This window comes from Pongo pygmaeus, chromosome 10, assembly GCF_028885625.2.
Source record: "Pongo pygmaeus isolate AG05252 chromosome 10, NHGRI_mPonPyg2-v2.0_pri, whole genome shotgun sequence".
In the NCBI taxonomy this organism is placed as follows: Eukaryota; Metazoa; Chordata; class Mammalia; order Primates; family Hominidae; genus Pongo; species Pongo pygmaeus.
This window is the reverse complement of record NC_072383.2, coordinates 53,742,568-53,765,974: the sequence shown is the minus strand read 5'-3', so window position 1 is coordinate 53,765,974 and position 23,407 is coordinate 53,742,568. Positions and strand designations below refer to the sequence as shown.

The 23,407-nt window shown below is 46.0% G+C and overlaps 1 protein-coding gene across 1 annotated transcript; it reads right to left on the bottom strand.

The window, feature by feature from the left end:
- Positions 1-1,700: 1,700 nt before the first annotated feature.
- Positions 1,701-23,257, bottom strand: RAB5B (RAB5B, member RAS oncogene family). The gene is made up of 6 exons (XM_054442007.2): positions 23,131-23,257; positions 9,282-9,536; positions 6,316-6,467; positions 5,610-5,732; positions 4,961-5,054; positions 1,701-4,313 (listed from the first exon to the last, which is right to left on the bottom strand). Exons 2-6 carry the CDS (start codon positions 9,442-9,444, stop codon positions 4,198-4,200), a joined length of 648 nt encoding a protein of 215 aa, XP_054297982.1. The 5' UTR covers positions 9,445-9,536; positions 23,131-23,257; the 3' UTR covers positions 1,701-4,197.
- Between the last annotated feature and the right edge of the window lie 150 nt (positions 23,258-23,407).

The window sequence follows — 23,407 nt, the reverse complement described above, 5'->3', positions numbered from 1 at the left end:
TTTTCTATTACCCTTTTGTCATTTGATGCAGGACAAAATTTATCAAACCTAGTCCCGAACCTGGACAAATGTATCCTTACACTGCCCTCTAGAGGCCGGACGGTGTAGCTGCAATTTTAATCAGTTTAAGTGAAGGTGTTCACCTTTAATTTTGAAAGATCACTTCCTTTCCTTTCCTTTCGGCTCTCCAACTAGAGCTTTTACCAGGAATCAGGGAACGGGGGTGGGGGGTATTACCAAGAGATATAAGGTAAGGGAACCGACAGTGAAAAGTTGGCTTTGGCTCTTAAGTGTTTGGAAATGGAAAGGATTTCAATCTGTATACAATCAAATCATTGAAGAAGGCTGATGCCCAACCTATCCTACCAGTTGTTAAAAAATATATATATATATAAAATATATAAATATATATAAATATATATTTATATATATAGAGAGAGAGAGAGAGAGAAAGAAGGAGAAGGGGGGGGGAGAGAGAGAGAGAGCGAGCTTCAACCTAAAAAAAAAAAGTCTCAGCCAAAGGAAGATACAGAGAAGTCAGTTAGGGACTATCTAAAAGCCTCCTTCCTAATAGTGTCATCTACTTTTGTGTTACACACATAGTTTACATAATTGACCTCAATCTTCAGCTTTTATTTTACAGATGAAGAAACAAGGCAGAAAGCACTAACTAACTTGATCAAGGCCACAGCTGGGAAGTTGACAGAGACAGGCCTAGAATGTCAGATTTGTCTGGGACCAGTCCTCTTTCCTATCCACCTTCAGATTCTTTGGAATTTAAAGCCTCCTGCAACCACACATAATCCTATTTCATTCCCCTTCCCTCGACCTTTAGACTGTGATGGACTGAAGGGTTTGAAGTACACCAGGAGTCAAGAGCAAATCCAGGGGAAATTTCCCCGTTGAGGCGGAAGCTACAAGATGAACCAAAAAAACTAATTCAGTGATGTTTTTCAACCTTTGGGTCATGGACCCCTTTGAGAAACACATAGAAATGGATCCTAGAAATATGCACATATGGCCGGGTGCAGTGGCTCACGCCCGTAATCCCAGCACTTTGGGAGGCCGAGGTGGGTGGATCACGAGGTCAGGAGTTCGAGACCAGCCTGACCAACATGGTGAAACCCCGTCTCTACTAAAAATACAAAAATTAGCTGGGTGTGTTGGTGCGTGCCTGTAATCCTAGCTACTCAGGAGGCTGAGGCAGGAGAATCACTTGAACTTGGGAGGCGGAGATTGCTGTGAGCCAAGATCATGCCACTGTACTCCAGCCTAGCAACAGAGACTCCGTCTCGAAAAAAAAAAAATATGCACATACATTTTTGTATACTACTTCAAATAGCATCCCTCCCTCCAATCTCAACAGTGGGCCCAAAGATCCATAGACCACACCCTACACATATACATTCTGTTAAGAGGGCCTAAAAAGATATAATAGGGTTTGATTTGATGAACAATCTAGTGGCCTTAGAAGAGGGGTGATTAAATAGCAATAGAAGAGCTATTTTCTAAACTAGATGTTTAAGAAAAGATTAAAGGAAATAAGGACGTATCAAGATGCAGGGAAAGGTGTGTTTCTGATTCAGTAAAACATTACTGAGTATCCTTTCTTCCAAATTCCTAGTACCTGACAAACAAATAGCAAAAATAATAATAATAATAATAATAATAATAAAATTAAAAAAAGCAACACTCCAATGTCCTTTTCTTTTTTTCCTTTTTTTACTTACATTAAATACATCGGTAAATCAGCAGTCGCATTCTGTTACCACGATTGTTATGCTGGGAGACGAATAAAGGCAAATGCTTTCTTAGAAGCAAAACAAAAACAAAAAACCACAACACCCCTCCTTAAAAAAACCGACCAGAAGAAAAAAATGAGCTGGGAAATAAAAAAAAACAACTAAGATCCCCAAGCCCAATAGAGCACAAAGGAAGGCAGAGGAGGTGGTAGGAAGTAGAGGGAAGGCAGCCGATAGGCCCAGAAGCTAAGGCCAAATCCTGTTCCTATGGCGGTGGGGGAGGGAGAAGCCTGGGGAAGTGGTTTCCCAGCCCCAAGACAATGAAACATCTTCACTCCTGCTCCAAGGAGTAAAGCTGCACAGAGAAAGAACTTCATTTCTAGGAGACTTTAGAAAGCCATCCTAGTTCTTCCACTTGTAAAAAGGATGCACTGGGTGCTTTGGGGGGCCAGTGGCTTCTGGGAAAGGAAGGGGGAAATGTGTGTTTCAGGGCCATGGGAACTAAGGCTGCCCCTGGAAAAGGAAGGGAATTGAGGCCTAAGTGGAAGAACCTAAGCTGGGTCCTTCAGAATCTCAGCTTCATAGATTTCTCAGCTGTTCTGGGATAGAAGGCAGTCTGCAAGCCAAAAGGGCAGGAAGGTTCCAATCCTAGGTCACTGTGACCTTTCCTTTCTTTCTTTCTTTCCCAAAACTCCAGACTGGAACAAGCAACTTAAAAGTTCTCTTTTGCCTTGATGGCTTCTCAGAGACATCTTAAAACACCTGATGAGGGATATGAAAAGAGACTAGAGATTTCGAAAGGACCAAGGTCCTCTGATAATATGAGCCAGTTGTAAGGTACCTTCAGTGCCGGTCATTCCCTCTCCACAGGAACAGGTGGTATGATATGAGGGCACCACAGGAGGCCTCTGTGGTACTAGCCCCTATTGGTACATGGATTAAACCACTGGTTGCATGATGGGGAGGGATGGGGGGATTAAGGATGGAGGGACTAAATTCAAGATATTAACAAAGGAGCAAAGAAACAGGGCCTGATGGGAGGCAGAGGATAGAACAGACTGTACAGTGGGAATAAAGATCATACCTATTTACAAGGAAGTAGAAAAGACATGGTAATGGATATCAAATCGAGTGTGAAACCTGGGAAAGGATAGAAAACTCCTCCCTTTTGCCTGACCTCCTTTTTACTCCCCTACCTTGGCCTGTGCTATCCTGAGACACTCCCCAGTTGCTCAGTTAATTCTCCAGGAAAGGCAAACCTATACTCAATAGCTAGCTTGGCAAGAATATAGGTTAAGAATTAGAGTGGGAGGAAGCTAACAGTGGAGATAGGACTTGAGTAGCTGCCACTGGTAGTTTTATCTATAACCTCTCCTCGAACCTCGTATTAACCTCAGATTTCATTGAATTAAAAAGAAGGTGGGAGGGCAAGTAAATCAATCAAAACTTCCATAAAACAAGTACCCCAACTGAACTACCATCAATTAAAGTGCAAACTGCAGGGGTATATGGTGGCTGGGGCTGAGGCCATCTAAAGGCCAGAGGGGAAAAAATGCATATGTATAAATCAGAGGATGGGTACCAGAAACTGTCCCTCCTCCAATCAGATCACAGCAGAGCCAAAGATGCAGGCAACCAGTGAAGATTCTTTGGAAGACTCTGGGGTCCAATCCCCACGATAGGGGAAACGCTACCCAAGAGGCTGCGTGAGGGGAAACTGGGCCTTTGAGGAGTTACAGAGCCACAGATGACACTGCACCTCCACCTCCGCCCAGTTAGCTTACAAGGCACCTCCTGCCTGGTGCCTGAGAGCTTGCCTCCCCATTCTCACCTCTACCTAGGAACACCCTCCACAAGGCCAACTCATGGATACCACAATGTTTTCAAATATGAGAAACTCCAACCAAATAAAAACAAAAAGGAAATGTTTCCTTACTCCCTCCTGCTCTGAGCTTTATTCTCCCCCAGGGCCCTTAATGTATATGAACTGGAAACCTCCTTCCTCAGCTCCTGGGTTCACCACTTTCTGCATCCTGGGGAGAGGAGAAAAGAGGCTCAAGAACAGGGATTGACCAAAAGCAGAAGGGGAAGGGACAGGAGTCAGAAGTGTTTTCTGAAAAAATGGGGATGAACACTAGGGAGGAGGAGAAAAGATAAGTAAGTCGCTGTCTTGTACCTATAATACAAAGTGAAGAAAGTTTGTTTTGGAAGGTAAGTCCTGGGGGGAGTTGACCCCCAAGCCCCAGAGTAGGGGGTAGGAGGCCAGTGGCAACAGCTGCCTGGTGTTGGTTGCTGAAGCGTTAAAAAGTGCCATGACGGAGCTGTCAGGAGGCAGCCCTTGGGAGCCAGGGCTCAGTGTGCTGTTACCGTAGGGACTGTGTGCTGAGGGGTAGGGATGGAGGTTATTTCTTAGCTTTTGTGCTAGCTCCATACTTGTTTGCTGCTAGCCACCCCCTCAGTTGCTACAACACTGGCTCTTGTTCTGCTGGGACTGTTCATGGAGATCCACACCCCGGCTTCGGCCTGCTGCACCTCCCAGATTCTGGGGTTCACTCTTTGGCAACTTCTTAGCTAGAGATAAAAAGAGAAGAGAACAAAGTATGGTAGACTTTACCTCCCTACCCCTCTGCCTCCACCCCCCAAAAACGGCTACTGAGTTGGGGAAAAGGGAGAATTTGAGAGATTAAAAGAATGTTCTGAAGATGGGAGGGTTGACTATTTGCAATCTTTTTTTTTTTTTTTTTTTTTTTTGAGATGGAGTCTCGCTCTGTTGCCAGGACGGAGTGCAGTGGCACAATCTCAGCTCACTGCAACCTCCACCTCCCGGGTTCAAGTGATTCTCCTGGCTCAGCCTCCCAAGTAGCTGGGACTACAGGTGTGTGCCACTACGCCCAGCTAATTTTTGTATTTTTAGTAGAGACGGGGTTTCACCACATTGGCCAGGATGGTCTCGATCTCTTGACCTCGTGATCCGCCCACCTCGGCCTCCCAAAATGCTGGGATTACAGGTGTTAGCCACCACGCCTGGCCGGCAAACTTACACACTGAAGACAAGGGAGCTAAAGCTGCAGCCAAGGATGGAGGTCACAACAGAAAGTTATTTCCATACCTAAAGTTTTTGCAAAAGGAGATACTCACACCTATCCTTGATTTGGGTTAGCTATAATTTTGCCTATAAACGAGGGAAAAAGGAAGACCTCAGGATGTTCTGACCTTACCTATTGCCAGAAAGAGATCATTCACGTTCATAGCCGTCTTGGCTGAAGTCTCCATGAACAATAAGCTGTTGTCATCTGCATATGCCTGGGCCTCCTGCAAGGAGTGGGGTGTATTAGTGCTCAGAACGTAGGGTGGGAATGAGTATTGCCTTTCCACTCTCATGCAGCACAACAGCTAGGCAAAATCCTAGGTTCCCTCCGCTTAATTAATACCCCTTCCAGCCAGCTAGCCTAGATGCATAATTTAATGACAACTCCCTCAAGATGACCCCATGTCCACTCAGTCCAACACACAAATGTCAGAAAGCTTAATTATAGGGGAGAGGGTAAGTTAGTTGGAGGCTTTTGGGTTCTGACACTTGAATAGTCCCTTACCACAAATTTAATTGCTCCCTCCTTCCTGTTTTCACACTGGTACCCCCACAGCTGGTACTTCCCTAACCCTCTGCTCTGGAGTTTTCTCCTGACTCCTCTGAAAATCTCCTGGCTGTCATTAGGGTTACAGTGTTGCTGTATTTAACTTGGTGTAGAACTGGGGAATGAGACAATGAATGTCCTCAGTTGACATTTTCAGAGAGGGCTGGTTTGGAAAAAAAGAGGTCCCAGGAACAGAGGAAGTGTTAGAGAGGAACTCCACGGGCCATCTTACTTCATACTCCACCATACGCTTGTTGGCCAGGTCAGCTTTGTTCCCTGCCAGCGCAATAACGATGCTAGGACTGGCCTGTCGCTGTAGTTCTTTCACCCATGTCTTTGCTCGGGCAAAGGTTTCCTAGGAAAACATAAGAGAATGAGTAGGCTGGAATGACTGCCAATCCATATCCATCACCTTTTAAAATTCAAAATTCAAAAAGTCTCAAAATTCACCTCTTCTAGGTGGTCTTCCCTCAGTGAAACCACAGGTCTCTGATAATTCATTATCTGTCTTCTTAGCACTTGGAAGCATAATTTGTACTCGTTTGCTATTTCAAGAACCCGTTTTCTGCCCCCCTACCCTCTGCCCCAAACTAACTCCTCTAAATATAAGCAAGGACAGTCTTTTTTTTTTTTTTGAGGCGGAGTTTTGCTCTGTTGCCCAGGCTAGAGTGCAGTGGCTCGATCTCGGCTCACTGCAACCTCCGCCTCCTGGGTTCAAGCGATTCTCCTGCCTCCCGAGTAGCTGGGACTACAGGCGCACACCACCACGCCCAACTAATTTTTGTAATTTTAGTAGAGACGGGGTTTCACCATGTTGGCTAGGATGGTCTCAATCTCTTGACCTCATGATCCTCCCGCCTTGGCCTCCTAAAGTGTTGGGATTACAGGCGTGAGCCACCATGCCTGGCCAACAACGACAGTCTTCTTAGCTCACTTACCTGATTAGTAATGTCGTAAACCACGATTGCAGCTTGGGCACCCCTGTAGTACATGGGGGCTAAGCTGTGATATCGCTCCTGCCCAGCTGTGTCCCAGATCTCAAACTTGACTGTTGTGTCATCTAGACAAACGGACTGGGTGAGGAAGGCCGCTATGGATGAGAGAATGGAGGGGAAGATGCTGTAAGTGGGAGGATGAATGGGAACATCCCACCCCCCTTCAAAATATAACTGCCCTACACTAAGACCAGTCACCACCCAGGGTAGTCAGCTACAGGAAAAGGTTTTGAGTTCTCCTTACATGTAAGTCTTGGAACCAGGATTAAGACTGCCCTTGGCTATGTCCTTCCTGCCAGAGATGTCGCTGGCTAAGGAATGGGGGTACATCATAAACTAAGAGGGATAGAAGAACTGGCACTTATACGAGTCATCCTTCTAACCAAAATAGGAGAATAACAAATGACAGAGAAAACAGCTTCAGATAAAAGTCACATCAAGAATTAATTAGAAGATTGGGCTGGGCACGGTGGCTCACGCCTGTAATCCCAGCACTTTGGGAGGCGGGGGTGGAGGCGGGTGGATCACCTGAGGTCAGGAGTTCGAGACCAGTCTGGCCAACATGGCAAAACCCGTCTCTACTAAAAATACAAAAATTAGCCAGGCGTGGTGGTGGGCACCTGTAATCACAGCTACTCGGGAGGCTGAGGCTGGAGAATCCCTTGAACTTGGGAGGTGGAGGCTGCTGTGAGCCAAGATGGTGCCACTGCACTTCAGCCTGGGCAACAAGAGCGGAACTCCGTCTCAAAAAACAAACAAACAAATGCAAACAAACAAAAGAATTAATTAGAGGATTGGCTGGGCACAGTGGCTCACGCCTGTAATCCCAGCACTTTGGGAGGCCAAGGCAGGTGGATGGCTTGAGGTCAGGAGTTCGAGACCAGCCTGACCAACATAGTGAAACCCCGCCTCTACTAAAAACACAAAAGTTAACCAGGCGTGGTGATGGACGCCTGTAATTCCAGCTACTTGGGAGGCTGAGGCAGCAGAAGTGCTTGAACTGGGGAAGCGGAAGTTGCAGTGGGCAACCACTGCACCACTGCACTCCAGCCTGGGCAACAGGGTGAGACTCAGTATCCAAAAAAAAAAAAAAAAAAAGAATTAAAAGATTTTAAAGCCTGATGGCAAGTCCCATCATTATCAATATTATTTGGCTGTTACTTTTTCATATAATCTGCTGCAGGTCCAGGAATACATTTCCAAGATGACTAATAAAAAGGGGAAAGAGGCTAGGCACGGTGGCTCACGCTTGTAATCCCAGCACTTTGGGAGGCCGAGGCGGGTGGATCACTTGAAGTCAGGAGTTCGAGACCAACCTGGCCAACACGGTGAAACCCTGTCTCTATTAAAAATACAAAAATTAGCTGGGCATGGTGGTGCGTGCCTGTAATCTCCACTGCTCAGGAGGCTGAGGCACGAGAATCACTTGAACCTGGGAGGCAGAAGTTGCAATGAGCCAAGATTGCACCAGTGCACTCTAGTCTGGGCAACAGAATGAGACTCCGTCTCAAAAATAAATAAATAAATAAATAAAAATAACAACGGGAAGGAATAATATGAAGTTCTCACAAAAGATCCTTTATTGAATTAGCACCCTATTTTGGGGTAGTAGTGGGGAAAAGGTAGCAAAGATGAGAAAGACAGACACCCTTTGTATTTTGCATTAGTTCCAGCCTCTATTTTACCAGATTTTTTCTTTTTTTGAAACAGTCTCGCTCCTTCACCTAGGATAAAATGCACTGGCATGATTTTGGCTCACTGCAACCTCCGCCTCGTGGGTTCAAGCGAGTCTCCTGCCTCAGCCTGCCAAGTAGCTGGGATTACAAGCGTGTGCCACCATGCCTGGCTAATCTTTGTTGTTGTTGTTGTTTTGTTTTTTTGAGACAGATTTTCGCTCTAGTCACCCAGGCTGGAGTGCAATAGCGCAATCTTGGCTCACTGCAACCTCCATCTCCTGGGTTCAAGCAGTTCTCCTACCTCAGCCTCCTGAGTAGCTGGAATTACAGGCACGTGCCAACCACAACCAGCTAATTTTTGTATTTTTAGTAGAGACGGGGGTTTCACCATGTTGGCCAGGCTGGTCTCGAACTCCTGGCCTCAAGTGATCCGCCTGCCTCGGCCTCCCAAATGCTGGGATTACAGGTGTGAGCCACCATGCCCAGCCTATTTTACTAGATTTTTATTTATTTATTTTTTTTGGAGATGGAGTTTCGCTCTTGTCTCCCAGGGTGGAGTGCAGTGGTGTGATCTCAGCTCACTACAACCTCCGCCTCCCGGGTTCAAGTGATTCTCCTGCCTTAGCCTCCCGAGTAGCTGGGATTACAGGCGCCTGCCACCACGCCCGGCTAATTTTTTGTATTTTTAGTAGAGACAGGATTTCGCCATGTTGGGCAGGCTGGTCTCGAACTCCTGACCTCAGGTGATCCGCCCACCTTGGCCTCCCAAAGTGGTGGGCCACTGGGCCTGGCCTCTGTTTTTATAAAGGGTTTCCATTTCTGGGGAAAAGAATGGGACTAAGAGGGCCAGCTCCATAATCAGGTCTTATATCTCTTTTCAAAAGCCTTACCGGCCAGGCGCGATGACTCACGCCTGTAATCCCAGCACTTTGGGAGGCTGAGGCAGGCAGATCACCTGAGGTCAGGAGTTTGAGACCAACCTGGCCAACATGATGGTGAAACCCCCTCTCCGCTAAAAATACAAAAATTAGCCAGGCGCCATGGTGTGCATCTGTAATCCCAGTTACTTGGGAGGCTGAGGCATGAGAATCGCTTGAACCTGGGAGACAGAGGTCGCAGTGAGCCAAGATTGCACCACTGCACTCCAGCCTGGGTAACAGAGCAAGACTCCATCTAAAAAAAAAAAAAAACCCTTACCAAACATTCAATCTCCTATTACCCCAAGCCACTCACCTCCAATGGTGCTCTCCTGGTACTCATGGAACTGCCCTTTGACAAAACGTAATACCAGGCTTGACTTTCCCACTGCAGATTCTCCCAGCAGGACCAATTTGAACTGGCAAATTTTGCTGGCCTGGGGTTGCCCATTGGGCCTAGCTGTGCTTCTGCTAGTCATGGCCAGATTATCAGAGTGGGAAAGGGTGGAGGGAGGGGGATGCTGTAAAGGGGGGAGGGGGAAGGGGAGGGGATTTCCAGGCTTCAACACTCCTGCAAGAAAAAAAAGTGAATAAAATTAGACATACGTCCATTGAAGCTGCAATCGCTTTTCAGAGAAGGATAGAATCTCTTCATCTCCTTGCTTCTATGAGGACTTAGCTCTTGCAGTCATCTGCTATTGACAGGTTATACCTCTGAGAAGGTCCCAGGCAGCTAGCTGATCCTCAGTGGTAAGAGTTGGGAAGAGCAAAATAAGAACTGCTTCTGGAGTCTGCCCTACCACATAATCTCTAACTGCCAAGGGAGCTGAAATAGAGAGACCGAAAACTGAGAGTTTTTAATTCCCCAGTAATTCCCCACCAGGTCGTCAAGGTTTTTTGTTTGAGTCACACAAAGTGATCAACCTTTAGTTGGCCTGAAGAATATCCAGATCCACCCACAGGTACCCCAGATCCCCAGTATCTCCTTGGCATCCTGGTGCTGTGCTCTTCTTTTCCTTTTCCTTTTTGAGATGTCACTCTTGTTGCCCAGGCTAGAGTGCAATGGCACAATCTTGGCTCACCACAACCTCTGCCTCCCGGGTTCAAGCAATTCTTCCACCTCAGTCTCCCGAGTAGCTGGGATTACAGGCATGCGCCACCACGCCTGGCTAATTTTGTATTTTTAGTAGAGACAGAGTTTCTCCATGTTGGTCAGGCTACTCTAAGAAGTCCTGACCTCAGGTGATCTGCCCGCCTTGGCCTCCCAAAGTGCTGATATTACAGGTGTGAGCCACTGTGCCTGGCCTTCTTTTCATTTTTCCTTAGCTCTTTGTCAAAATGAGAGATTCACTCTAGGGGTGTGGGATAAGTGTCACCACTCCTAAGGGCAGAAGGGTAGCTGTTGCTCTATCCTTTATATATGACTGGTTTCCCTGATAAGACATTTCTAAAGATCTAACCAGGGTCCATTGCCAGAAAATCTATCCTTTCTCATTTTTGGTTGAAGGTAAAGAGAGAGAAATACAACCAACAGATCACATTCATTATCAACTCTTTGTTTCATTAACAACTCTTTTTTCACTTTGTTTCTGCCATCTTTCCAAATCTGAAAGCCTATCAAGAATCAGTAAGCTTGACCTACTCTCAACTAGCAGCTGTCTTGCTGGTGCCTAAGGATTAGATTACCCTCCAAACCAAAGGGGCCTAACAGCTGTAGCCCTCCAAATGAGAGGCAGAGAAAGGTATACCTTCTAAAGACATGCAGGAGTCTCCAGAGGATGGTATAGGGGATAAGTCTGCAAGTGATCAATATTTGATCAAAAAATACACTGAATCAACTCCTCTAAGAGGGCTAAGAAAGCTGCTGGTGGGGCAGGGAACAGAGAGAAGAGTTGGGACTTTGAGATTCTAATTGTCTAAATCTGAATACATTTCATCATCCTGACTCTGAGCGGAAAGGAGCTATGAAATTCAAAGGGGAGTTAGTGTGGGCAAAGCATGCAAAAACCTCTCTCCCAAACCTAAGCATTGCTTGAGAGTTGTACTTTGCTTGTTCAAATTACTCTTTCGCTTTTCCAAAGCAGATCCTAGTGACTTCACAGACATCATACTCTATGGCATATGTGGGGAAACATCATTATTTTGTCACCACAATTAGTGGGTCTGGAGTTAAACTGGGGTTAAAAAATTTCAGTAATCCCACTTACTAGATCGTAAAGACAGAAAATCATACAGGAGGCAATGCAGAGGAATAAAGGCTCTGGAGTTCAATTCTCCGGGTTTGTTTTTCTGCTCTACTTACTAGCTATGAACCTTGAGCAAGTCACTAAATATATGTGTGCATTAATTTCCTCATCTGTAAAATGAGATAATAGGCTTATAAGCACCTACTTCATAAGGGTGTTGTAGGATTAAATGAGATAATGCATATAAATAACTTAAGTATTTTAAGTATTTGATAGATACTACGTGCTAAATAAATATTAAGCTACTAATCATTACTAATATGATATAAAGAGAATTTCTCTACCTCTCTAAGCCTTACCTTCTACCTTTGTAAAATGGAAAAAATACCATCCTCATAGCTACAAATAAGTGAAAGATGTGTTTAGCATAGTGCTAATAGCTATTAAAATATATCTCAATATTAGTTGTTATCAATATATTCCTAAAAAAGCAGCCACAGGCTGGGTGCAGTGGCTCATACCTATAATCCCAGCACTTTGGGAGGCTGAGGTGGATCACCTGAGGTCAGAAGTTCGAGACCTGCCTGGCCAACATGGTGAAACCCCATCTCCACTAAAAATACAAAAAAAATTAGCTGGGTGTGGTGGTGCATACCTGTAATCCCAGCTACTCCAGAGGCTGAGGCAGGAGAATCGCTTAAACCCAGAAGGTAGAGGGTGCACTGAGCTGATGCGCCACTGTGCTCCAGCCTGGGTGACAGAGCGAGACTCGGTCTCAAAAAAAAAAAAAGGCGGGCACAGTGGCTCACGCCTGTAATCCCAGCACTTTGGGAGGCCAAAGCGGGCAGATCAGGAGGTCAGGAGTTAGACCAGCCTGGCAAACATGGTGAAACCCTGACTCTACTAAAAATACAAAAATTAGCTGGGCGTGGTGGTGCGTGCCTGTAGTCCCAGCTACTTGGGAGGTTGAGGCAGGTGAATTGCTTAAACTTGTGAGGCAGAGGTTGCAGTGAGCTGAGATTGCACCACTGTACTCCAGCCTGGTGACAGAGCAACAGCGAGACTCAGTCTAAAAAAAAAAAAAAAAAAAAAAAATTAGCCGGGTGTGGTTGGTGGCCGGCGTTTGTAATCCTACTCGGGAGGCTGAGGCAGGAGAACTGCTTAAACCCGAGATCGTGCCACCGCACTCCAGCCTGGGTAACAGAGCAAGACACCACCTGGGGTGGGTAGGGGGGAGACAGGGGGCGGGGAAGCAGCCACAATATGAAAGTGGTACAGAGAAAAAACAGGCCTGGCAGAGCAGCCCATGCCTGTAATCCCAGGGGTTTGGGAGATAAAAGGGGAAGGCTTGCTTGAGGTGAGGAGTTTGAGACCAGCCTAGGCAACACAGCAAGACTGAGTCTCTAGAAAATATTTTAAAAAATTAGCTGGGCATGGTGGTATGTGCCTGTAATCCCAGCTACTCCAGAGGCTGTGGTGGGAGAATCACTCGAGCCCAGGAGTTGAAGGTTGTAGTGAGCTGATTGCACCACTGCACTCCAGCCTGGGCGACAGAACAAGACCCTATCTCTGACAAAAAAAAAAAAAAAAGAGAGAGACAGAACTAAAGGGTAAAGAGGAAGTTAGCAAAAGAATGAGAGGTGAGAATTCAAGGTCCCAAAGTAGACTAGATTAATATAGAGGAACATGACAATTACTTCGATTCTACTGGGTATTCTGTAGTCCCCTTGGTCAGTCAGTCTTAAAAATTCAGATATACATGTACCATTTTATGATTAAGTTTTCAATGGCCTATGACGAAAGGATCAAAATAAAGATGATACAGCAAATTTTTCATAAAGCTAAATTTATTCAATTTAAATGAGTATCTTTAATTATAACATTTTAAAATTTATTTTCCATTTTTAGAGAGAGTCTCACTCTTCTGGTGCCCAGGCTGCAGTGCAGTGGAGTGATCATAGCTCATTGTAGGCTCCAACTCCTGGGCTCCAGTGATCCTCCACCACACCTGGCTAATTTTTCCTATTTTGTGTAGAGATGGGGTCTCCCTATGTAATCAGTTTAAGTATTTATTCATTTTTTATAACTATGAGTTATCATTAAAAAAAAAAAAGTTTTATAAACACTGCTTTGGAGAGGCCTGACACTGAAAGATGGGTTAGTGGGGATGGAAATAAGTTTAATTTCTGGACAATCTATAGTTACAGTTACTACTCAAGCACTTCTGGATGAAATTCAGATGAGGACCAAATGATGGGCTTTCCAGGGATCAGAGAATTCTCCAACCCTGCCATTAAAGTTATAGAGCTATCACGAAAGTGAGGAGAGCCAGCCTAGACAGAGGCAGTCCTGCAGAGTTGGTAAAGTTTTTGGAATCAGGCAAGTCCGAGTTCTGTTCTCTGCTTTGCCACAACCCACTGTGATCTTAGGCTACTCATTCCTTTTGTTTTTCTGATCCTCAGCTTCCCCCTTTTTTTTTTGAGACGGAGTTTCGCTCGTTGCCCAGGCTGGAGTGCAATGGCACGATCTTGGCTCACCGCAACCTCCGCCTCCTGGGTTCAAGTGATTCTCCTGCCTCAGCCTCCCGAGTAGCTGGGATTACAAGCATGTACCACCACGCCCGGCTAATTTTGTATTTTTAGTAGAGAGGGGGTTTCTCCATGTTGGTCAGGCTGATCTCAAACTCCCGACCTCAGGTGATCCACCAGCCTCGGCCTCCCAAAGTGCTGGGATCTTCCCCATTTATAAGGATCTATGTGGGAGAATGGAATTGGTGAAAGTGGCAAAGAGCAGAATTTGAATTCACTTCCAAAGTTCTGTGTACATTTAAGAAACTTGCTGCTTAAGGCATCTGTGAAGATGAATTACTTCTAAAGCATCTTATATTTACGTGGTATTCATAGACACTGTGTCATAGGAAAAGAGGACAGACCAGCAGAATGGTAAACTTTATTTATTTATTTATTTTGAGACAGAGTCTGGCTCTGTCGCCCAGGCTAGAAGTGCAGTGGCGCGATCTCGGCTCACTGCAAGCTCTGCCTCCCGGGTTCACACCATTCTCCTGTCTCAGCCTCCCGAGTAGCTGGGACTACAGGCGCCCACCACCACGCACGGCTAATTTTTTTCTATTTTTTAGTAGAGACGGGGTTTCATCGCGTTGGCCAGGATGGTCTCCATCTCCTGACCTCGTGATCCACCCACCTCGGCCTCCCAAAGTGCTGGGATTACAGGCGTGAGCCACCGCGCCCGGCCAGAATGGTAAACTTTAAAAGAGTAAACATAGCCAGGCTTGGTGGCTCACACCTATAATACCAGCACTTTGGAAGCCTGAGATGGGAGGACTGCTTGAGGCCAGGAGTTCAATACAAGTGTGGGCAACATAGTGAGACCTTGTCTCTACAAAAATTAAAAAAAAAAAAAAAATTTAGCCAGGCATGGTGGCGCATGCCTGTCATCCTGGCTACTCAGGAGACTGAGGTGGGAGGATCACTTGAGCCCAGGAGGTTGAAGCTGCAGTGAGCTGTGATTATGCCACTGCATTCCAAATGGGCCACAAAGTGAGACCTTGTCTCAAAAAATAAATAAATAGGCCGGGCGCAGTGGCTCACACCTGTAATCCCAGCACTTTGGGAGGCCAAGGCAGGCGGATCACCTGAGGTCAGGAGTTTGAGACCAGCCTGGCCAACATATAGTGAAACCCCGTCTCTACTAAAAAATACAAAAATTAGCTGGGTGTGGCAGCACACACCTGTAGTCCCAGCTACTTGGGAAGCTGAGGCAGGAGAATCGCTTGAACCCAGGAGGTGGAGGTTGCGGTGAGCCGAGATTATGCCACTGTACTCCAGCCTGGGCAACAGAGCAAGACTCCGTCCCTCAAAATAAAAAATAAATAAAAGAGAAGACAGGTGACACCGTAATAAAAAAAAAAAAAAAGGACAGCTGATAAGCTGATCAAGTTTCCTTCAGGTGACATATATATGCTATACTCTCAAGAAACAATAGAAAAAGTTACTGGTTTTTTCAACTTACTCCCTCACATTTTTATGTATTTCAAAGCATGTGATCCAAGGGGTAGAATATTAAGCCTCAATGTTACTACTCTACAATATAGGAAAATGTGGGAGTTAGAATGGACTGAATTCTCATGGCTAAACATATCACTTGAGCTCTGGGGGTGTGTAAAGACAGGAAACAGTTGCAGACACGCTTGAGTTGCAAAGTCTTTGTCACTAACTCTCAGAGATGGGAAGTCAAGCCAGAGCCCAGATGTGGTCAGCAATCTTTCTTGCTACTAAGCAACCTTGGATTCTCAGAGATCAGTAACTACTGACTTAGAAAAGACTACCTCGTACCCTAATATGTAGCCTTAAGAGTATGTTCTGGCTGGACATGGTGATTCACGCCTGTAATCCCAGCATTTTGGGAGGCCAAGGCGGGAGGATCACTTGAGCCCAGGAGTTTGAGACCAGCCTGGGCAACATAATGAGATTCCACCTCTGAAAAAGAAAGAATATGTCCTGCCTTCTTCCCTGTTCACAGCAATTGTTGAGCCACATCTAAGCTTTGATCTTTAATCTCATCATGTTTATAAGGGTATCATTTAAAAAATATAATAGACTCTCAAAAGTTCTGTGGTACAGAAATGAAATAATACATATAAGATTCAATTGATTTATTTCCTATTCTCATTTTTTCCCACAAAAATACTTTTTTTTTTTTTTTTTTGGTAAACCAGTCAAGTGGTATGACGATTATTACCTTCAAACCTGAGGCAAAAAAAAGGGAGATGGGGCAGGTTTTTCTTCCTTTCAACCTTTTTAGCTCAGAAGAGAAGAAATCAGATTTAACTTCCCTTAGAAGTGCAGCTCTGCTGGGCACAGTGACTCATGCCTGAAATCCCAGCACTTTGGGAGGCTGAGGTGGGCGGATCACCTGAGGTCAGGAGTTCAACACCAGTCTGGCCAACATGGTGAAACCCCGTCTCTATTAAAAACACAAAAATTAGCCAGGTGTGGTGGCTGACGCCTGTAATCCCAGCTACTTGGGAGGCTGAAGCAGGAGAATTGCTTGAACCTGGGAGGCAGAGGCTGCAGTGGGTTGAGACTTTGCCACTGCACTCCAGCCTGGGCAACAGAGGAAGACTCCATCAAAAAAAAAAAAAAAAAGAAGAAGTGCAGCTCCACAAGAATGGCTTTTAAAATGACCCATTAACTAGGGAGGATTGAGGCCTGACCATGGGTTAGCCCACTAGGTGCAGGAGATGGGGATGGAGGATGTTCTTTAATGTGGGCAGCTCTCCCAAGCAGTGCAGCAAAGTAGGCATAACAGTAAAAGTGTCTTAGCAGTCCCAGCTAGAGTAAGACTCCATTCCTCAAGCCCCCTTCCACTTGTTAGCTTTGAGTCCCTAAACCAAATACATATGAAGCCTCCAGAAGTCTATCACCTATCAACAGAGACAGAGTTCTCGGTATATATAGCCACTGGAGTCCAACCCAGTACCAGTTGTCAGCCTTAAGGTCAGTCAGGCAGATCAGAGCCAGTCTAGAGGTCATTTAGTCCAGTCTCTGTATTTTATAGGTGAGGAAACTGAGACACATAAAATTAGTCAATTTGGGCTAGGCGTGGTGGCTTACACCTGTAATCCTAGCACTTTGGGAGGGCAAGGTGGGCAGATCACCTGAGGTCAGGAGTTCAAGACCAGCCTGGCCAACATGGTGAAAACCTGTCTCTACTAAAAATACAAAAATTAGCTGGGTGTGGTGGTGCGTGCCTGTAATCCCAGCTACTCAGGAGGCTGAGGCACGAGAATTGCTTGAACCTGGGAGGCAGAGGTAGCAGTGAGCCGAGATCACACGACTGCACTCCAGCCTGGACAACAGAGCGAGATTCCGTCTCAATAAGAAATAAATAAAAAATAAAATAAAATTAGTCAACTTGTCAAGTGTTACCATACAGCCAACTGCTAAGCAGTGAATGTAGGACTCCTAGTCAGGTACTCCTGCCTCTTTTATACCACTATACTTCTTAAGGAAGCAGGAAATGCTAAACTCTAAAGAGAACACCAGGACAGGATCAAGAGCTTAGACTGGATAGAGTTCCTGCCTCTATTCAGTTTAGGTAAGTACTTGCTTTGGGACTAAAAACAAATTAAGAAGACCCAGGCCTTCCCTGGCAACTGGGATGCAGTCCCATATCCTTCTGACAGAAGAATTAATTCATCACTACTCTTTTCTAAAAGGTCTTTGACCAACCCCTGCCAGGAGAGTTGAAATAGAAGCAATTCAATGGGAGGCAATAGGAAAACAAGTGGTAACTTTTGCAGAATTTGGTGGGCCCTGCGATTAATGTGAGGGAAGATAGAGCAGAAACCAGTAAATACCTTCATCTCCCTCTCCAACTCTGTTTAAACCCAAGTCACCAAAATCTTGAAATGAGAGTTCTACCACTTGGCTCAGCTCTTAATTTTGTTGATCCAGTGTTACCCGATGAGTCACTGGATTAAATGAGATTCCTTCCACATCCCGCACCCTTTCCCTTATATTTCTCCAAGAGGCAAAAAGCATACTTACCTCTTATCAGCATGGTAGTACAAACTCCCTATTATTGACCTAGGTAAGATTGGAATGCCCGTCCCTACTTGTCTGCCTAGCAAAATTCTATATATCTCATAAGACCAAGCTCAAATGTTACTTCAGTGAAATTACATAATCACCCTCTCCCCCACAGGATTAATCAGTCTCTAGAGGCCCGTAGTGTCCCACAGTATTAAGACTGTATTTCTGGCCAGGCGTGGTGGCACACACCTGTAATCCCAGCACTTTGAGAGGCCAAGGCAGATGGATCACTGGAGGTCAGGAGTTCGAGACCAGCCTGGCCAATATGGTGAAACCCCGTCTCTACTAAAAATACAAAAATTAGCTGGGCATGTTGGCACAGGCTTGTAATCCCAGTTACCCAGGAGGCTGAGACATGAGAATTGCTTGAGCCTGGGAGGCGGAGGTTGCAGTGAGCACAGATTGCGCCACTGTACTCCAGCCTGGGCAACAAAGCAAGAATCCATCTCAAAAAAAAAAAAAAGACTATTTCTATAATAGTATGTATCACATTATCACAGTATATAAATTGTGTCTGTCTGCTCTGCTAAACTATGAACTTCTTTAAAAGTGGGAATTTCTTTATGTTATCTTAAAATCTTCAGAGCACAGCATGCTGCCTGATCCCTAGTAGGTGCTCATTAAATGCTCCCTAAATTAAGGCTAAGTAATTCTACTTCTCTCCCCCAATCAGCTCCTCCCTTTCTGTACCATCGGACAGATCTTACTCAATTCCATTTGGGTTTTTTTTTTTTTTTCCCTGAGACGGAGTCTCGCTCTGTTGCTCAGGCTGGAGTGCAGTGGCGAGATCTTGGCTGGGACTACAGGCGCCCGCCACCACGCCCGGCTAATTTTTTGTATTTTGTTTAGTAGAGACGGGGTTTCACCGTGTTAGCCAGGATGGTCTCAATCTCCTGACCTCGTGATCCACCCGCCTCAGCCTCCCAAAGTGCTGGGATTACAGGCGTGTGCCACTGCACACGGCCCCATTTGGGAATGTTTTTAATAGGCCTCAGAGAATCAATTCTCTCCCTGGCCCCTCTGTGATCTCCCTCGGATGGAGGGCCCCCTTGGGATCTTGCCCACAAGGTACTATTGCAACTCGCATGGGCTAACTGCTTTTCCTGTCACCCGTTACTATGCCTCAGATGGCCTAATCACACCCAATATGTGGCCCTCTCACCCAAACACTGAGGCAACTGTAGCTAAAAACAAAGTTTGCTGAATTTTCAGTTGATGTTGACTGGTCAAAAGCTTTGGGCCACTATCTATTAATTCTTGACTTAAGAAACCCAAGTTTAAAAAAAGGAGCCATAACACCACAGAACCAGGAGACACTCTGAAAAGGTACCCAGTGTCCCTGAACAGAAGCTACAACCTTGCCCAGAAATGTACACACACTTTGTTCACCTGGGTAGCTCCTTATTCAGTTCAGTTACTGTTGAGTCAATGACTAAATCTTTCCCAAAACACTTGTGGGAAGTGGGAGTATACCATGTAGGGTTTTATGGTATCCTTCCTCCAAGAGGGCTGCTGCATTTCCTTATTATAAGTTCATTGTCTCACACTTTGTTTACCTTCTAGTCTGAAATGCTTTAGGATTAGGGAGCAAACTATACGCTTTCTTCTTCTACCCTATGCCTCCTTCTCAGAAGTAAAATTCATACCAATAAGCAATATTTGCTCCCAGGTAAAGTAAGAGTTAGAAGATATGAGGTATGTTATGCAGTAGAGATTGTCCAGGAAAAAAATTTTAAAAGATATGAGGTATGACTTGAAGGGCAATGGGAAGCTCTCTTTTCCAAATATATTTTTGCAACTCCAGGTCTATGTATGAAATTCCTTATTGATAATTCTACTCCTAAACTCTCTCTTAAGATGCAAAAAACTGTTGGAAAAATTAGGATTAAAACACACACACACACACACACACACACACACACACACACACACACACACGGCCAGATGCGGTGGCTCACTCCTGTAATCCCAGCGCTTTGGGAGGCTGAGGTCAGGAGTTTGAGTCCAGCCTGGCCAACATGGTCAAATCCCGTCTCTACTAATAATACAAAAATTAGCCAGTCGTGGTGGTGCACACTTGTAATCCCAGCTACTCTGGAGGCTGAGGCAGGAGAATCGCGTGAACCTAGGAGGCAGACGTTGCAGTGAACCGAGATCATGCCATTGCACTCCAGCCTGGGTGACAACAGTGAAACTCCATCTAAAAACACACACACATACTCCTACACAACTGTCTCTAGGACTCGCTTGCAGATGAGAAAAGTTCCTTGGGGGAAATAACCGAGGTTTCCAATGGGCGCTATACAAAGGCTGGGTACAACAGAGGGCTTTTTTTTTTTTTTTTTTTTTTTTGAGACGGAGTCTCGCTCTGTCGCCCAGGCTGGAGTGCAGTGGCGCAATCTCCGCTCACTGCAAGCTCTGCCTCCTGGGTTCAAGCTATTCTCCTGCCTCAGCCTCCCAAGTAGCTGGGACTAGAGGCGCGCACCACCACACCTGGCTAATTTTTGTATTTTTAGTAGAGACAGGGTTTCACCAAGTTGGCCAGGATGGTCTTGATCTCCTGACCTCGTGATCCACCCACCTCAGCTTCCCAAAGTGCTGGGATTACAGGCATGAGCCACCGTGCCCGGCCGACAGAGGGCTTTTAAAGCTAGTAAGGACAAATTCAATTAATAAGGTGGTAGTATGAAATGCCCCAGCTGTACTCTGACTCTGAGATTTAGAGGAAAACCGACTTCAAATCCAGTTAAGCTTGGAGCTTCTCAGATCCCTACAGAAAGACACACACTGTACTCCAGCCTGAGTGACAGAGCAAGACCCTGTCTCTAAAAATAGAAGAAAAGAAAAGAAAAATACAGAGGCCTCTTAGGATAACCATCATCATCATGGATAAGAAAGGGATAGTCAAGTAATGTGAACATGCAGAGACCATGAACATCCAGAGACCATGAATTTGAGATAAGGGTCTGAAATTCCTTTCTTTAGCAGAGATGCCAACAATTATCCCAAACAAAATGATCCTTTCTCCCCATAAAGTTCTGTTCCATCTCTTTGGGCGCTTCCTACGACACCCAGCACACAACTTGGCGGAGGTGTGTGTGTGTGTGTACTCAAGGTGAATAACACACAGTACAGCCCTCTGCTTGTCGGACTTGGTAGAAGACAAAACGAACTGTGAAAGGAACACAATAGATAACAGAGTATCATCCCAGAAGGGAAAACTGTAGAAAGAATAAGACTAGAGTTTGATGAGAACATGAAAACAGAATTGCCTTTTGTGACACATCCCCCAAAGCAAAGCAAGATTAGTCTGATTTGCTGTCTCTGATCCTTGACCTTCCTAAATGAAATATGAGTAAGGTATGTGTGGGAGGATTTATACTTCTTAAACTGCTGTACAGCTTCTATATTTTAAAATATGTACCTATTAACTTTTGTAATTAAGAAATGTAGTGATGGCCAGTGTGGTGGCTCATGCCTGTAATCCCAGCACTTTGGGAGGTCGAGGCGGGCGGATCATGAGGTCAAGAGATTGAGACCATCCTGGCCAACATGGTAAAACCCTGTCTCTACTAAAAATACAAAAATTAGCTGGGCGTGGTGGCGCACACCTGTAGTCCCAGCTACTTGGGAGGCTGAGGCAGGAGAATCTCTTGAACCTGGGAGGTGGAGGTTGCAGTGAGACTCCGTCTCAAAAAAAAAAGAAAGAAATGTAGTGATAAAATATATTGGTAGAGAAGCGGAAAAGGAGGAAGTACAGTAAGGGAAAATCCAGTAGGCTCCAATCTATGAGGGACTAAGAAGGCTAGCAAACCATTGAAAATATGTGGGGAGGAGGGTACTCCACTCCTCTGCTTTGGCAATCTTTTTCTTTCTTTTTTTTTTTTTTTTTTGGAGACGGGGTCTCATTCTGTCGCCCAGGCTGGAGTGCAGTGGCAAGATCATGGCTCACTGCACCCTTGAACTCCTGGGCTCAACTGATCCTCCTGTCTCAGCCTCCCAAAGCGCTGGGATTACAGGCGTGGGCTACTGCACCTCCGTATCTTTTTCTCTACTCATCATCTTCCCCAGATACTTCATAGTTTGACCCAACTTTCTAACAGTACAGAAATCTGGGCTTTTGAAGTAGACAAAGAACAAGCGGTGATGCCAAGCTTTTGAAATGGAATTTCTCACTCTTCCCCAAATCTCTTCCTCAGTGATATCACCTCATAGTTTCGGACCTGTTAACTCCATTACCTGCCTGGGAAATACCCAAGTCGAGTCTAGTCCCACAAAAGTTTCACCAACTATGATCAGAAGATCTCCTTATGGCTAAGGATCTCTAAGCCCCTTTCCCACGTAGATAATGAAATAGATATGAAATAGATTCTCAGTTCTAGGAGACATGGTATTCACTATAGACCACATTATTAAGTGGGAAAGAAGTGGACAAAACATGCCCCCAGTCCAACTTCTTAGCTCTTTCATAGGACATGAAACAGTAAGTTAAGAAACAGACTGCAGTATAGACCAGCTATGAGGCCAGGAGAAAGTGTAGGGGCTGAGTTTGGAGCAGCCAACAGTCATGGGAAAAAAAATTACTTTGATCTTCATCCCTACCCTGGGAGTTTTAAAAAGCTTCAAATTACCACATCTAAACACTAAAGCGAACAAAAGAGTGTGTACTCCCAAGACCCAGAGCCTCCAGCTCACCCTTCAGCATTCCCAGAAGTTCCCATAACTGATACCAGGCCCTGCTTCCATTACTTCAACTACCTTAGTCTTCTAGATTAATACAGCCTTCTTCATTTTCCCCAGTTCTCCCTCACTGAACCCAAATCTCTCTCAGCTCAACACCATAGCACCCTCAGTTCTTTTTACAATAGGCACTTTCCCTGAAAAGAACGCTTCTTACCCAACTAAGAACCCTTCTCAGGCCCTTCCAATGAACCTCTCTGCAGGGACCCAGCCCCAGTCACCCCCGGGGCTCGGGCGACAGGTCTGACCCCTCCTCACCTCCCGGCAAATGGGCTTACCTCACCCGCTGCCCTGTCCCTTTCCCCAGCTCCTCCCTCTTCAGCGCTGCTTAATGAGGCCTGCCCCTGCCCTCACTCAAGCTCTGGGCCTCCAGCGCCCGGCCCTCGGCCTGGCCGCCGCCACAGCCCAGCCGCCTTCCCGACTCACCAACTTCGGGGTCCCAGCCCGTCCAGTCCCCTCCTCAGCGCCCCCATTAGGCCTGCAGGGGCCCGGCCCCCTTCTCCCCTCTCCGGTGGGCCACTCTAACCCCTCACTTAGGACCAGACCCGCCTCCGCTCTCAGGCCAGGCTGCTCTCATCTCCCGGGCGCTTCCGCCCCTGCCCTTTGGGCTCCATCAGCTCGGTACCTGGGGCTCCGTCTCCCCCGTCGGCCCCAAGCCTGTGTCGAACAGACAAACAGCTGCAGCTCAACCAAACCCTCCTGCCCCTCCTTCTCCTCCTCGCCCTGGGGCGGGGCTCCAGCCAATAGCTCGATTACCCGCCTACCTTCGAGGGTGGGCTATATGTGCACTCATCCACCAATCCTCTGGAGAAAGGCTAGTCTCTTTGGGCGCTGTCACCAACAAGTACGAGCAAGGGACTCGACAGGCGGGGCCACAAACCAATAGCGAGGGAGAAACCTCG

Bases quoted from the DNA above. Each gene is read 5' to 3' on its own strand.
- RAB5B (XM_054442007.2), bottom strand. From the start codon at position 9,444: ATGACTAGCAGAAGCACAGCTAGGCCCAATGGGCAACCCCAGGCCAGC. The intron at 5,733-6,315 runs GTAAGTGAGCTA...ATGTTTTCCTAG, and splicing joins TTTACGACATTACTAATCAG to GAAACCTTTGCCCGAGCAAA. The intron at 4,314-4,960 runs GTAAGGTCAGAA...TTTTATCTCTAG, and splicing joins TGATCTCTTTCTGGCAATAG to CTAAGAAGTTGCCAAAGAGT.